The sequence below is a fragment of the Mastigoproctus giganteus genome, chromosome 1 (assembly GCF_048544385.1).
Source record: "Mastigoproctus giganteus isolate SK-2022 chromosome 1, ASM4854438v1, whole genome shotgun sequence".
In the NCBI taxonomy this organism is placed as follows: Eukaryota; Metazoa; Arthropoda; class Arachnida; order Uropygi; family Thelyphonidae; genus Mastigoproctus; species Mastigoproctus giganteus.
Window position 1 is genome coordinate 263,105,187 of NC_143575.1, and position 13,704 is coordinate 263,118,890.

Below are 13,704 nucleotides of genomic sequence, written 5' to 3' on the forward strand. Positions count from 1 at the left end.
TTCACATTAAGCTTGATTGCAATGCCCACCATCTGCAGCAGATGGATTTTAGGAGCATCTACTAAGGCAATGTTGCTCCATGTACATTGCAGGTGGAGAATTCTGGGGTCAATTTTGTTTGCTGGACGAAAAACCGAGTTTCTGAAAGAAAAGCACATGCTAGCCTTGCTTCACCCATACAAATTCTAGCTGTCTTCGATGAGTTTGAACCAGGTCATTTCCACCCAGTGTGGGGAGGACTGTGATTCTACCGTGTTACCCATGAGGGCCTGCAGCAGTAGTACCTTGCCATCAATAAGCTACTGGACCAAGCTGCCCAACTGAATGTTCTTTTGGCTAGAGCCTTAATTTGGATGAATTGGTAGTGGCAATCCTCTCACTTAATTACCAACCACACAACCACTCAATGGAATGGCAAGACACAAATACCTGGGAAGTCTGCTTAACAAGCAAACTGCCCTGTAGAACAAAGCAACATATTTATAGCTGTATTGTTAAGATTCCAATTTTAATCCTTTAAAATTCCAAGCTGTTCTATTCATTTCAAATCCACCTGAAAAATCTGGCCACGAAGATAATTTTTTTTTGATGAGAAGTGAAGATGAAAATTTCACCAAAATTATAAAAACAAAGTGGATTATATCTGTTTGCACTATATTTGCATATAATACTGCCAAGCATAAATACAAAATGCTATCTAAATGTTGCCAAAATTTGAACATAGTTCCCACACAATGTCCAAGTATGGACTTGTGGTGCTAGGTAACACAGCATGCTGTGAATCAGTGTGCCACGTGGCGTGGTGATTAAATATTTATGTGCAGTTCTTTGGTGGTGTGAGAGGGCAATGTGCTTGCATCAAGTTGCTTCCTTCTTAACAATACAGCAGCAGCAGAAAGCCATAAAAGAATATGGAACAAGCTTTTGGTGACTGCTTTAGGCTAAAAGCAGACCTACTAGTTTAACCATTTTAAAAATGGCCAAATGTCAGTTGACGACGACAATCGCTCTGGGCATCCATCACCGAGCACCACCCTGGAAAATGTCACAAAAGTCCTGGCAGCAATTTGCGAAGACCCCCACCCACGACTTCTTCCTCTTCTCAAATGTGACCGTCCGCGTTTGTGCCATTGCAGGACTATAGCATGGCATGTATCAGGCAAGATGAACAAGAGGATTGCCCAAATTCGTGAAGACCAAAAGCAGCATCACATGGAAGTTAGCAGAGATCTTCAAGAATAAGCCAGGAGTGATCAAAACTTCCTTTCTATGGTCGTCACTGGTGACGAGAGTTGGGTATATGGTATGACCCAGAAACCGAGCAACAATCATCTCAGTGGAAGAGCCCATCTTCCTGACAAGAGGAGCAATGTGAACTCCATGCTGATCTGTTTTTTGGACATTGATGGGATTATCCACAAGGAATTCATCCCTCCTGGCCAGACCTTCAGCACAAGGTTCTATTGTGATGTCCTGAGGCAGTTAAGGGAAGCCATCAGGAGGAAACAACCAGAAGATTATGCACAAAGAACTGTCTTTCATCATGAACACGCTGGCCCACACATCTCTCGCTGTGGTGCAGTTTTTGGCATCGAACAACATGACAACTGCCCCAACCCCCCTTCGACTGCAACTTCTTCCTCTTCCCAAGAATGAAAACCAAGTTGAAGGATCAAAGATTTGACAATGTGGAGTATATCCAAACCGAATTGCAGGCGGTGCTGAACACTATGACAAAAGACTTTCAGGGAGAAGCACTGGGATCGTTGTTTATGCTCAAGGAGACTCCTTCGAAGGTGACAGTGGCGAATAAGACCTAGAGTGAGTCTAATTTATTTTATAAATACATCTCGGGAACTTTTGGGTAGCACCTGGTGTGAAAAAAAAAAAAAAAAAAATTCCATTATACATTACTAACGATTATAATCCTAGTGCTTTTTCTAAATTTGTGCAAATAATATTGCCATCACATATATAGTGTGTTAAAAAAAAAAAAGTTCAATTCCATCATACATATTAGATATACTAATGATTGTAAACTGCTTTTTTTCTAAATGTAGTCAGTTTTATATTCCTATTTGTGTGAAAATTTTAATATTTTAGTTAACGTGTATACACAACTAAAGTTAAATCATTTTTAACCCTTTGGTCTACATGCTAAGTAGTTGGTATGTAGAGTGTTAAATTTTGGCTTTTATCAGGTGAGCAATTTTAATATGATAAGATGTGAGATTATTCCACCAATTTTGAGCTCTGTGTCCCATAAAATGCTCTGGAGGTGCCAGGTAATAGACATGTTGCAAAATTAATCATACAATTCTGTTAAATTTACTTGACAATTAAGATGATTGCAATAGATAGATAGTACTTTTACATCTAACATTGTTGAAATGTGAAGTAAATGCATCAATACTGGACTATTTTTATACCTAAAATAAACATGGTGAGCAGAAAATCTTATTTTCTTTCCTCTGTAAAATGCATTTATAAGGAAGAATATTTGAAGGGATGGAAATTTTAATGAAATGCGATTGGCCAGATGATTGCACAAGATTCATAGTTGTGCTGATATATATTTTTTTATTATACAATATTGGTGTAAATGCAGCATAGTTAACCCATAAATTTGAACTACATAAGTTGTATAGAAGGCATCGTTTTAATTGTATCTCATATTGTGGTTGCCTTCACGAGAAAGCGGTATTGCACTACTTCAAATAACGCTTCTCTAGTAGAGAAGACTACTGTTATTTATTTTCAGTGAGATATAATTAAAACGATGCCTTCTATACAACTTATGTAGTTCAAATTTATGGGTTAACTATGGTGTATTTATACCAATAGATAGTTAAATACCCAAACCCATAAGAATTATGCCTTGTGCATTTCATTTTCAAATATACTTTTATATACCATATTTCTATGGCAGACAAATAAAAAATGGGTACTGCTCTTTAAACTGATTCACCCCAACAATGAAGTTTAAGGCTGTGCCACCAGCAGGAAAAGTAATGGTGACTTTTCTTGGATTTTAGTGGTGTTCTTCATCTGCATTTAAGTGCTGTATCATATTACACACTTCTGGAAGAAAACTGCCTGGGCTGTTGAGAGAATAGTGCTGTGCATCTCAGTGCAAGAAAGAGTTAATTACAAAAAACAAGTGTGTTGATATATATTTTATATATTAAAAAAAAAAAAAAAAAAAAAAACTGTTCAAAGTGTTTCAATTATGATATACCATCTCTGATAAAACAAAAATTCATTATATTTAGCTGAACAAATTCTTCCAAATGCAATATATACACCATGACTTAAAAGAAGCATTTTAAGTCACTTTTTAATTCAATAATATAGTAGTACAAATTTAATCTTCCTTTGAAGTAACTGAGGTCTTTCCACCCCGTATTCTTCCAGTGCGACGTGCAGCAATGAGACCAACCTGTGAAAATATAAAATAAGAATTATTTCTGATGCAAAGAAGACAATACAATATATATTTTAGTTGGAAAATTCTTGAAATATTTCAATAAGACGGACAATAAAAATTATCAATGACTGAAATATAATGAATGTTATGCCTAAGCACCTTTTAAAGTATGAGAATATGGTCTAGGGGGTGGAGGAATATATAGGCATTGGAATTTATACAACAAAACATGCAAAGATTTAAAAAAAAAAAAAAAAAAACTTGCCTTACGACCAGCAGATGCATCTCTCCTCACAGTAGAAGCTTTGCCAATGTGCTGATGATTACCACCACCGTGTGGATGTTCAACAGGCTAGTAAAAGTGAATAATAAAATATTAATAAATGGCTCCAAAATAAAAAATGAATTTTATATTAATTAAATACACAGATCAGAAACAGCCTCTACGAATGTAAGCATTATTTTCAGTAAAAATAGAAATGCATCATTTCCTGCACTTTTGTTTTTTAAAATAAAAATGTCATAACCTAAAGTTCCAGATGATAAACTTACGTTCATTGCCACACCTCGTACTTTTGGCCATGAATTTCGTTTAGCCTTATATTTGTGATAAGCACGTCCAGCCTTCAAGATGGGCTTGTCAATACGCCCACCTCCAGCAACAATACCTAAAATCCAGAATAAAACAATCTTAGACATATCAATAAAAATGTCGGTCGAGAAAAAAAAAAAAAAAAAACTAACCAATTAATTGTAATAATTTATCCTAAAGATGTACAATAGTTGATACCTTTTCAAATTACATTAAAGACATTCTTGAAAAATAAAACTTTAGTTTATGTAGTTAATTTCTACATATACTCTGGACTTCTGAAACTTGAACATGATTTTGAATAATACACCTTCAGTGAAGACACCAGAAAGAGAACTGAATCTACCTGAAGGTTGCATTTAATCTGAAAACAAATTTTTAATGAAATTTGTTTCTTTATTACTTTCTAAATTGAGAGAAGGCATCATCTGGGTGCTGCAACTTGCTATCTAAGCCAGCAAATAAAGTTCACTTTATTTTTATTATATTATTAATGGCTACCTTAATAATTAAATTCCAAATGTTCCCCATTTCTTCATGAAATTAAGAAAAAAAAAAGTACGAACTCCAGTAAATAGGTATCAAATTAAATCAAAAATGATTCTCCACTGTAAATCTTGAGAGTTGGTAGCTATGTAGTAGTATCCAACAATTTTTTTTTTGTGACGAGTACTAGTTTTTTTTTTTCCCCTTCCATGCAAAGAAACAATTGTAAGTTATTAAAAGTTGAGCCTTTAGTATAAAAACCGAACATGTAATGCCTGTCCAAACATGATATATGAAGATCATGATATATTTTATCTAATATTGTAAACATATCCTTATAGCTGGATGTCATCGCTAAACATAAAGAGACTTAATGTTAGCTTTTAAGAAACTATCAGAGGGTAACTAAGAGTAGAAACAGATGCATGTACACCAATGCTAGGAGTATAGTTAATAAATTCGATTAAGCTTGAAGTGCTAATCAAGACATCAAAGGCAGATATTGTTTTTGTTGGGATATCAGAGACATGGTGTCACACTGACATAAGCAGTGCAGAACTGGAATTTGGGGAGTACAATGTGTACAGAAAGGATAAACAGGAAGGGAGGAGGGGTTATGCTGTTAGTTAAAAAACACATAAAATCAAAGGAAGTGCACCCAATTGATGTTGGTGGATGCACTGGGAAAGGAAAAATGAGAGTAGGTGTGTGTTATATAGGCTTAATGAATCTGATGAATATAATGAGCAATTGTGTAGAGAAATAGTGTCTTACAATGGGGGATTTTAATTTCCCGGATATTGTGGGTTGGTCACTCACACACTAGCAAGGCTTTTGTGGATTTATTGAATGATTGTTTTCTACAGCAGCATGTTCTGGAGGCAACTAGAGGGAGTAATACTCTTGATCTGATTATCAGTAATGATTCTTCATGCATCAAGAATCTGCAGATACAGGAACCACTAGGTGGCAGTGATCACAGTGTGCTGAAGTGGGATTTACTCAAAGAGGTAACTACCATTAGGGGTAAAGGGAAGGGTTATTGCTTTCGTAAAGGCAACTACGATGGACTGAGACAGTATTTAAATTCTATACAGTGGGACCAACTGATGATGTTACCAACAGCAAATGCAAAATGGGAAGCATTCAAAGAACTTATCTTGGAAGCTACTAGGCTTTACATACCAACTAAGAAATATTGTTCAAGGTTTAGGCCTAAATGGATGTCAGATGAACTGATGAGGCATATGGCAGAGAAGAAACATGCATGGGATACATACAAATTAACACATGACACAGAAGCCTATGATAGATACAAGTTGATCTGTAACCAAGTTACAAAGGAGGTTAGGCAAGCGAAGGCAGATTACTAGAAATCTTTGGCAAGGGATGCAAAGAAAAACAGCAAACAGTTCTTTACTTATTAAGGGAGGGGAATGCCAGAGGGGAGTTAAATTCTGGCAGTTAGCTGGATGATTTTGTAATAACTGAGAGTAAAGTGGAGGAGAAATGGTTGAAGATAAACACAAGAAAGGCACATGTGGTGGATGGAATCTATCCAGTTATATTAAAGGAGGCAGCAAAGGAAGTAAGCAAACCCTTAGCTATAATTATGAGATCTTCCCTGGACTACGGGGAGGTACCCATGGACTGGAGATGTGCAAATGTGGTCCCAATCCACAAAGGAGGATCAAAGGGAGACACAGGTAATTACAGACTTATTAGTTTAACTTCTGTTCTAGTGAAATTAATGTAGGCACTGGTTAAAGAAGCATTGCAGGATCACCTAGACAAGACTTCAGTTATACCTCAGACACAGCATGGGTTTGTTAAGGGGGGAAGTCTTGTCTGACTAATTTGATTGGATACTATGATGTAGTCACAAAGGAACTGGATGCAAAGAATGCCTTTGATACTGTTGCACATAGAAGACTCCTGCACAAATTGGAGCAGTGTGGCATTGGAGGCAAATTGCTGTTATGGATAAAGGGATGGTTGAGTGGGAGAAGACAGACTGGTAATCAATGGACACTGCTCTTCGTGGACTAACGTTATTAGTGGAGTCCCTCAGGGTTCAGTGTTGGGGCCATTGTTGTTTTCTGTATTTATAAATGATATTGATGATGGTATATCAGGCTTAATGACCAAGTTTGCAGACAATATGAAGGTTGGCAGGGTTGTTAATGACACTAATGACAGTACACTGCTGCAACAGGATCTAGAAAAGTTGAGCAGATGGGCGGAGAGGTGGCAAATGAAGTTTAACATTGACAAATGTAAAGTACTACAAATGGAGTGTATGTAATCCCAGAGAAACGTATCAACTCTGTGGTACACACTGATAGTGGTACAGAATGAAAAGGACTTTTTCTTTTTTTTTTTTTTTTGATTTGGTAGTTGTTGGCGCATCGGCTTCTGTGGCCATATTGCACCTCCCAAGGTTTTTGCAGTGCTTTGATCCAAGCCCGAGGCGGGAATCGAACCCGCGACCTTTGGGTTGCCGGGCGGGTACTTTACCCACTCGGCTAGCCCGGTCAATGAAAAGGACCCGAGGGTAATTGTGCAGGCAGATATGAAGTTTTCCGAGCAGTGCAGACGGTCTGCAAGAGTAGCTCATGGTGTCTTGTCAATGATATACAGGAATAAGGCAATGGTCAGACCACACCTTGAGTAGTACTGTATACAAGTCATTACTGTATACTGGAGGCCTCATTTTAAGAAGGATATAGAGCTGTTGGAACAAGTACAGAGAAGGGCAACAAGATTAGTGAATGGAACAAAGGGTTACTCTTATGAAGAAAGGCTTAAGTTTTGCAGATTACAGTGTCTGGAGACTAGGCACCTGTGAGGTGATCTGATTGAGGTGTGTAAAGCATATGGTTTGAGCATGCTCAATGCTGATGGGATTCTTCCTCTTGCTCAAAATAATCGCCTGAGAGGGCATAAATTCAAGTTGAGGAAAGACAGTTGTAGAACAGATGTGGGGAAGTTTGCCTTTAGCCAGCGGGTGGTTGATTGCTGAAACAAACTTCCATCTGTCGTAGAAGTTGATAGCTTAAATAGATTCAAGGCAGAACTTGACAAACATTTGGAGCGAGTGGATAGGCGAAATAAGTTTTTTTTTTTTTTTTTTTTTTTTGGGGGGTGATGCTACATAAGCTTGCTTTGTTGTATCGTGTGCCTTTGCTAATGCATTGGTAGAACCATAACTTGAGAGGATAAAAGCCCAAAAACACACTCCAATAATAAAACTTGACAGAAAATCAGAAGAAAACTGAATTTACTGGAAAACACAAAATTATCATGAAAGCTCTATTATGTAAAATGTTCAGCTGTATTAGAAAGTTTTGTTGTGATTCAACAAAACATTCTAATATAGCTAAGCTAAACTGATGTTACATTTTTAATTATAGGCTTTTAATGTTTCATACCAATCATAGCTCGATTTGTTGATGGCAAAACTTTTTTGGCTCCAGATCCAAGCTTTACTCTTGTTTTCCTAGAGTCAGGATTATGAGAGATGACAGTGGCATAGGTTCCAGAAGCTCTAGCCAGACGGCCTCGGTCTCCAGATTTTTCTTCAAGGTTGCATACAACTGTACCTTCGGGCATCATCCCAACAGGCAAAACATTTCCTATTTGAAGTACAGCTAATTCAAAGAAAAAACAAATCTAGTAAATAATGAATTATGACTACAAAGTAATAACAAACATTATAACTTCCAAACTGACTGATTGAAAGCTGTGAGAGAGAGAAAATAATACTTGAATTCAGGGTGAGCTGTGGTCCAGTGGTTAGCACGTATGGCCACAATCAATGAGGTTTCACATTTGAGCTTGTATGTTGCCATAAAAAAAATGCATGTCCTTTTCAGACTGCGGTACGGAAATTTGGCTGCCCTTAATAAGTCAATTCATGTGAAGGCACAATAAATCTGTACTCTTGTGGCCTCAACTAGAGAATAAATAGAAATTTATTTGTTATTTTTAGAATTCTAGGGCATAAGTGTTACCAACCACAACAGGAATATGCACAATTCCAACAGAAGAAATTAAGAAAACACCGCAAATCTCAAAATGCTTACAGTGACTGATTTTTTTTTCTGCATTGGGAAAAAACTCTTCAAAAACGGTGTGTTCTGTTACGTAATTTATATATAACAGAATACCTGAGGTGTAGTAAACAGGCGACAATTTGAAAAATAACCCATAAAAATGCAAATAACTGAGTGCTAGAGGTATAAAATTTAAGTAACAATCTATTCTCCGAAGTTGCTTCATTTTCAGGAAAAAAAAAAAAAAAAAAAAAAAAACCACAATGAAGCATGTTTGAAGACGAGCAAGTATGCCCACAACATTCACCTCCCCAAACATTTTCACAAGCTTCCAACACCACAAATTTTGATAATGTTCTACTTCAAAACTGTTTACAAAAATCAAATTGAGAGTTTTAAATGAATGCTCCAATCTAGTTTTCCCTTCATAAACAAATGGCAGCATTATGCTAGAATTTCATTCCTCTAGCACTCTTTTACCTAGACCATTTTTTGTCAAGTTAAAAAAAAATTCCATATTTACAGGTTCTTATTTAAAATGATCACTTCGTATCCTATTGTTTAGCATTCATGATGAAACAGCTATTTGCAAATCTTGCACTATGCAGTTATTGAGCTATCTTATGCACAAGAGAAAGATTTCAATCTTACAACCATCGCTGTCAACAGCAGTTCCATGCAACGTGAATATAATCACAACTGAAGTTCTAAAAATATTTCTTGACTAAATGTCTAAGAGTATGAAAAGGTTGTTTATGCATGAGTAACGCACTTCCAGCATTTCTACTACCCAGGTGGTATGCATGCATCGTTTAGTTATATCTCACATAGTGAATACCTTCACAAGTTGCCGAGGTATTGCACTGCTTTGAATAACGTTGCTTATTCTCTCATATTGTGGAGTTACTTTAAAACTGGGTTGTCACTATTGCAACAACAGAGTACCTGCTCAACCACTGATGAATAAGCCAAGCTTTGAAACGATACTACCTAGGTGGTGGTATCCCCCCCCCCCCGAGAATAAGTAAAGTTAGTCTTCTCCACTGGTGAAGTGTTACTTATTCAAAGCAGTACAATACCTCGGCAACTCGTGAAGGTATTCACAATATGAGTTATACTCCATAACCGGGTTGTCACTATTGCAACAAAAAGGCACCTGCCCATCCACTGATGAGTAAGCCAACAAGCTTCGAAACCGCAGCAACCTGTGAAGGTATATGAGATATAATTAAACGATGCAAGCATACTTCCTAGTTAGTAGAAATGATGGAAGTGTATTACTCATGCATAAAAAAACCTTTTCACAACTAGTTGTCATTTGAAAACAACCTGAATCATCTTCAATAAATTTGAATCCCCACCTCCTGGAGAGAAAATTCTTCACAGAATCCCGCTTCAGTTTCACCTTAAAAATTGTCTTAAATAAGCACTTGCAACAACGTTGTTTGAAATTCCTTATTAACAGTTATTGCACAGACTAATAACATATCAATTTCAAAAAAATTTTTAGATGATACAGGAAATGAATGAACGGGCATTATGTATATTTGAAGTCCATTACTTTTAGTGTTCTCCCCAAGAACCTATCAAACGGGCACACCGCCCGGTGAATTTAACTGACCACCTGGCTAAAATTTAAGTGATTCTTGTGGTACTGTATGATACTGCTTACTGATCTCAATCAATGTGACAAGAGCATATAATGTCACATTTATAAATAACAGAAAATTTTACAATATTGTGAAGTATTACACTTCCCCACTGGCTGGCAAAATTTTATGGGGAGAACACTGACTTCTGTACATGTTAAGTAAAAATACAACTCCTACTATATTTACTTAGGTGTACTCAAATTGTTTTTTCACATTCCCATGTTTTATCCATCCTCTAGCCTTTTTCTGAAATAATTTCAGTGAATCTTATATCCAGGATTCTAACAGTTGCTGAAAAATCTCATTAACCTTTCTAGAAATAAGCAACACAGCAGAACTAGTTAATGCCATTTAAAAAGTGTATATCTGCTTTAATGTCTTGCTTCCCAGTGAACTGGCTGTAATATATATTTTAAAATGTCTAAAATCCATTCATTCATTCATTGTATTGTTGGCACTGTATTTCAAATAGCAACCTACCGTATAGTGTTTCAGATATTATAAACCGAGGGTTCCCAAACTGACAATGAGCCACTCAGAATAGCCCTGTAAGCACTTAAGCTTCATTTTCAGGATCCTGCTGCATGTGAAAACAGAGTTAACCATTTCTTATGAAATGTTAAAGAATTAACTTTCATAAATGTCTTAAACTAATGTTTAGCAGGATATTTCATATGAAAAAAAAAACAAAAAAAAAAAAAAAAAAAAACCCCACGTTGGCTTCCATGGAGCCGAAAGTGGATCTGTGAATAATGTCGTGAAATGAAAAAAATACAATTTAAGCTTAATAAAATCAGTTTTATTTTATTCGGTATTTTCATTTACAATCGACAATAAAAGGTTTGTGGTAACCTTTACTGTTGCATGTTTGCACTGTTCTTTTTGATGTTGATGGCCGGACATCTGCCTCTAATTGATCTTGCTCTTCAATGTTAGATTTGTGATTTTGTTGAATTTTTGAACACGTTTAGTTGATGTAACTTTCGGCATCGTCACAATTGAACTAAATGAAACACAACCGCACTGCTTGATAAATGCAAAGAAACCGAACGAAGTAGTTACTTTAATGAGTTGTTCAACTCTCAAAATCTAAAAACAAGATTTTAAATCTAGTTAAAAATCCTTATAGAGCTTTCAAAGGGCCACAATTTTTTTCCTTACTGTTTTTGTCTAAAATTTATAGTTTTCAAGATATTGCAAAAACAAACTTGGAAATGCTCGAATTTTTCAACGCTCTCAACTTTGCATCACTATTACTCGGGAACCATAAGAACTACATCAAACCTATTTATAGATGTAAAAACTATGCTTCCTACTGAGCAATTTTGTTGCTTACTGTTTATCTATCATAGTTGAGAAGTTATTGTAAACGAAAGTAACCATGGCGCAGCCGCAAATGACCAAAATGTGAACTTTTTAGTTTTCAGAGAGAGAGAAAAAAAAAAAAAATAAATAAAAAAAAATTGATTTCTAATTTTTTCTTGCATATTCATCAATAGCATTATATACCCCCCCCCCCAGCATAGACATTCATGTCAAAAGCAGGAATGGACTATCGTACATATCACTGATATTGCAAAATAATCCTGTATCACCTTGTTAGCCAAACACCAATAAATTCATATTCATTTTGATTTTCCTTGGTAGTATCACCTTTGCTTTTGAGGTTTCCCCTTGTCTCTAACATTGAAGCTCTTGAGTTTAAATATGACTATTAATGCAATAATTTCATTAACTCACTTCTCAGGGTAGAGTTCTAATTTATCATAAACATGTACTGTATTATGATCTTCTTCAACTGACTTACAGGGTTTCTTTCCCAGTATGTTTATTTATTTTTTTTCAGTAAGAACAGTATTCCAAACATTGCCTTCTCGTTTGAACTTAAAATAACCACTCACGATCTTCTATCTTAAAAATTTGGGGTTAACAAGAATCAAAATCACTCAATGATGCAATAACCGAGTTTGACTGTATATATAAAACTGAAAGAAATATGAAGTCAAAATTGTACTAATTAATACTACATAACCCTTTGAGAGAAACACAAACCTTTTTTTCCACAATATATAAATTGTCCAGTATGCATCCCTTCAGCAGCAATGAAAAGTTCCTTCTTCTGCTTATAACGATAGGGATCCCTAAAGACCACCACAGCCAAGGGTGCACCACGACCAGGATCATGAATGATTTCCTGCAAATATTCAGATTCACATAATTCACAAGAGTATTTCACCTGTTCAAATCAATATCTCTAAACCTAGGAACATTATTATAGCTCAGTAATGAAAATTATTTTCAGCAAATGTATTCAGGAAATCCGTTCCTTCACATCACTGCTATAACTAATCTGTTTTGCTTTTCACACTGGTAGGGCATAACACATTAGCTGAAAGTGTCTGCTGGGAAGGTAAGCACAGGAAAAGCAGTAATTTTTTTTTTTTTTTTAAACATATTGTGAGGATACTTAATGTAGTTTGGGATATTTGCAGCAGAAAATCAAGATAATGAAGATACTTGCTATTTTCATAAGTTGATAACCATTTGAAATAAAATAGAATATGGAAAATAAAACCCAGGGAACATAATTTAAGGGCACTAGAATAGGAGGAGCTCTTTTTGCCACATATATATATATTAAAAAAAATAATAAATAAATATTTTGCCTCTATACAAACTACATGTAATTGAGCCCTCTCCCAGAAACAGCATGTTAGTGCCATGCAATATAAAGCAGGTGAACAGGGATGCTGTATAGCAATTCATCACAAGAATGGGCAAGGTGAAAGATTTGTGACTTTGCATGTGGTAATGGTAGTTAGCATCTGACATACTGGTATGAGTATCTTGGAAATTGAAATCTTGCTACAGTTTTCACATAAACTGTCTCAGACGTGCTGAAATTGGCCCAACAATCAAATAACATCTAGCTAATGGCAATTAAAACAGATCGTCAATTTGAGATGCCGACAATTAGGAATATTTCTAAAGCCCTACACTGCACTTAAAACACAGCCAAAAACCAGTACACTATACTTTCAAACATTAGCTTACCTAGGATTATCTGGTTATATGATTCTCCATAATGGAGACTACTCGTGGGGTAAAACAACAAAACCACAGGGGAGCTTCAAATTTCTTATATCATTTAAATCAGTGGTTCTCAACCCTTTTTTTTCTTGTGGCCCACTCCGTGTTTTAGCATTAATAAAGGCATATGAAGCAAGAAAGCAAGCTTATAAAGCATCAGCCAAAAAAAAAAAAAACATACTTCTCATTTCACCGATCCATATGTTTGTTTAGTTCTGCCTTGAATCTATTTAAGCTATCAACTTCTACAATAACAGATCGAAGTTTGTTCCAGCAATCAACCACCCACTGGCTAAAGGCAAACTTCCGTACAACTGTCTTTCCTCAATTTGAATTTATGCCTTCAGGCGACTATTCTGAGCAAGAGGAAGGATCCCATCAGCATTGAGCATGCTCAAACCA

General features: G+C 35.9%; 1 protein-coding gene and 1 pseudogene across 1 annotated transcript in view; both read right to left on the reverse strand.

Moving 5' to 3' along the window:
- Positions 1 to 3,244: 3,244 nt before the first annotated feature.
- RpL8 (ribosomal protein L8) overlaps positions 3,245 to 13,704 on the reverse strand; it is a 52,290-nt gene continuing 41,830 nt past the window's right edge. Inside the window, exons 3-7 of the mRNA XM_090386021.1 lie at positions 12,265 to 12,406; positions 7,937 to 8,155; positions 3,980 to 4,095; positions 3,693 to 3,779; positions 3,245 to 3,439 (exon numbers count right to left, since the gene is read on the reverse strand). Coding sequence (XP_090242147.1) covers positions 3,365 to 3,439; positions 3,693 to 3,779; positions 3,980 to 4,095; positions 7,937 to 8,155; positions 12,265 to 12,406 — 639 coding nt within the window. The 3' untranslated portion in view covers positions 3,245 to 3,364. The remainder of the gene's footprint in view (positions 3,440 to 3,692; positions 3,780 to 3,979; positions 4,096 to 7,936; positions 8,156 to 12,264; positions 12,407 to 13,704) is intronic.
- LOC150091877 (small nucleolar RNA SNORD36) lies at positions 12,487 to 12,554 on the reverse strand (annotated as a pseudogene).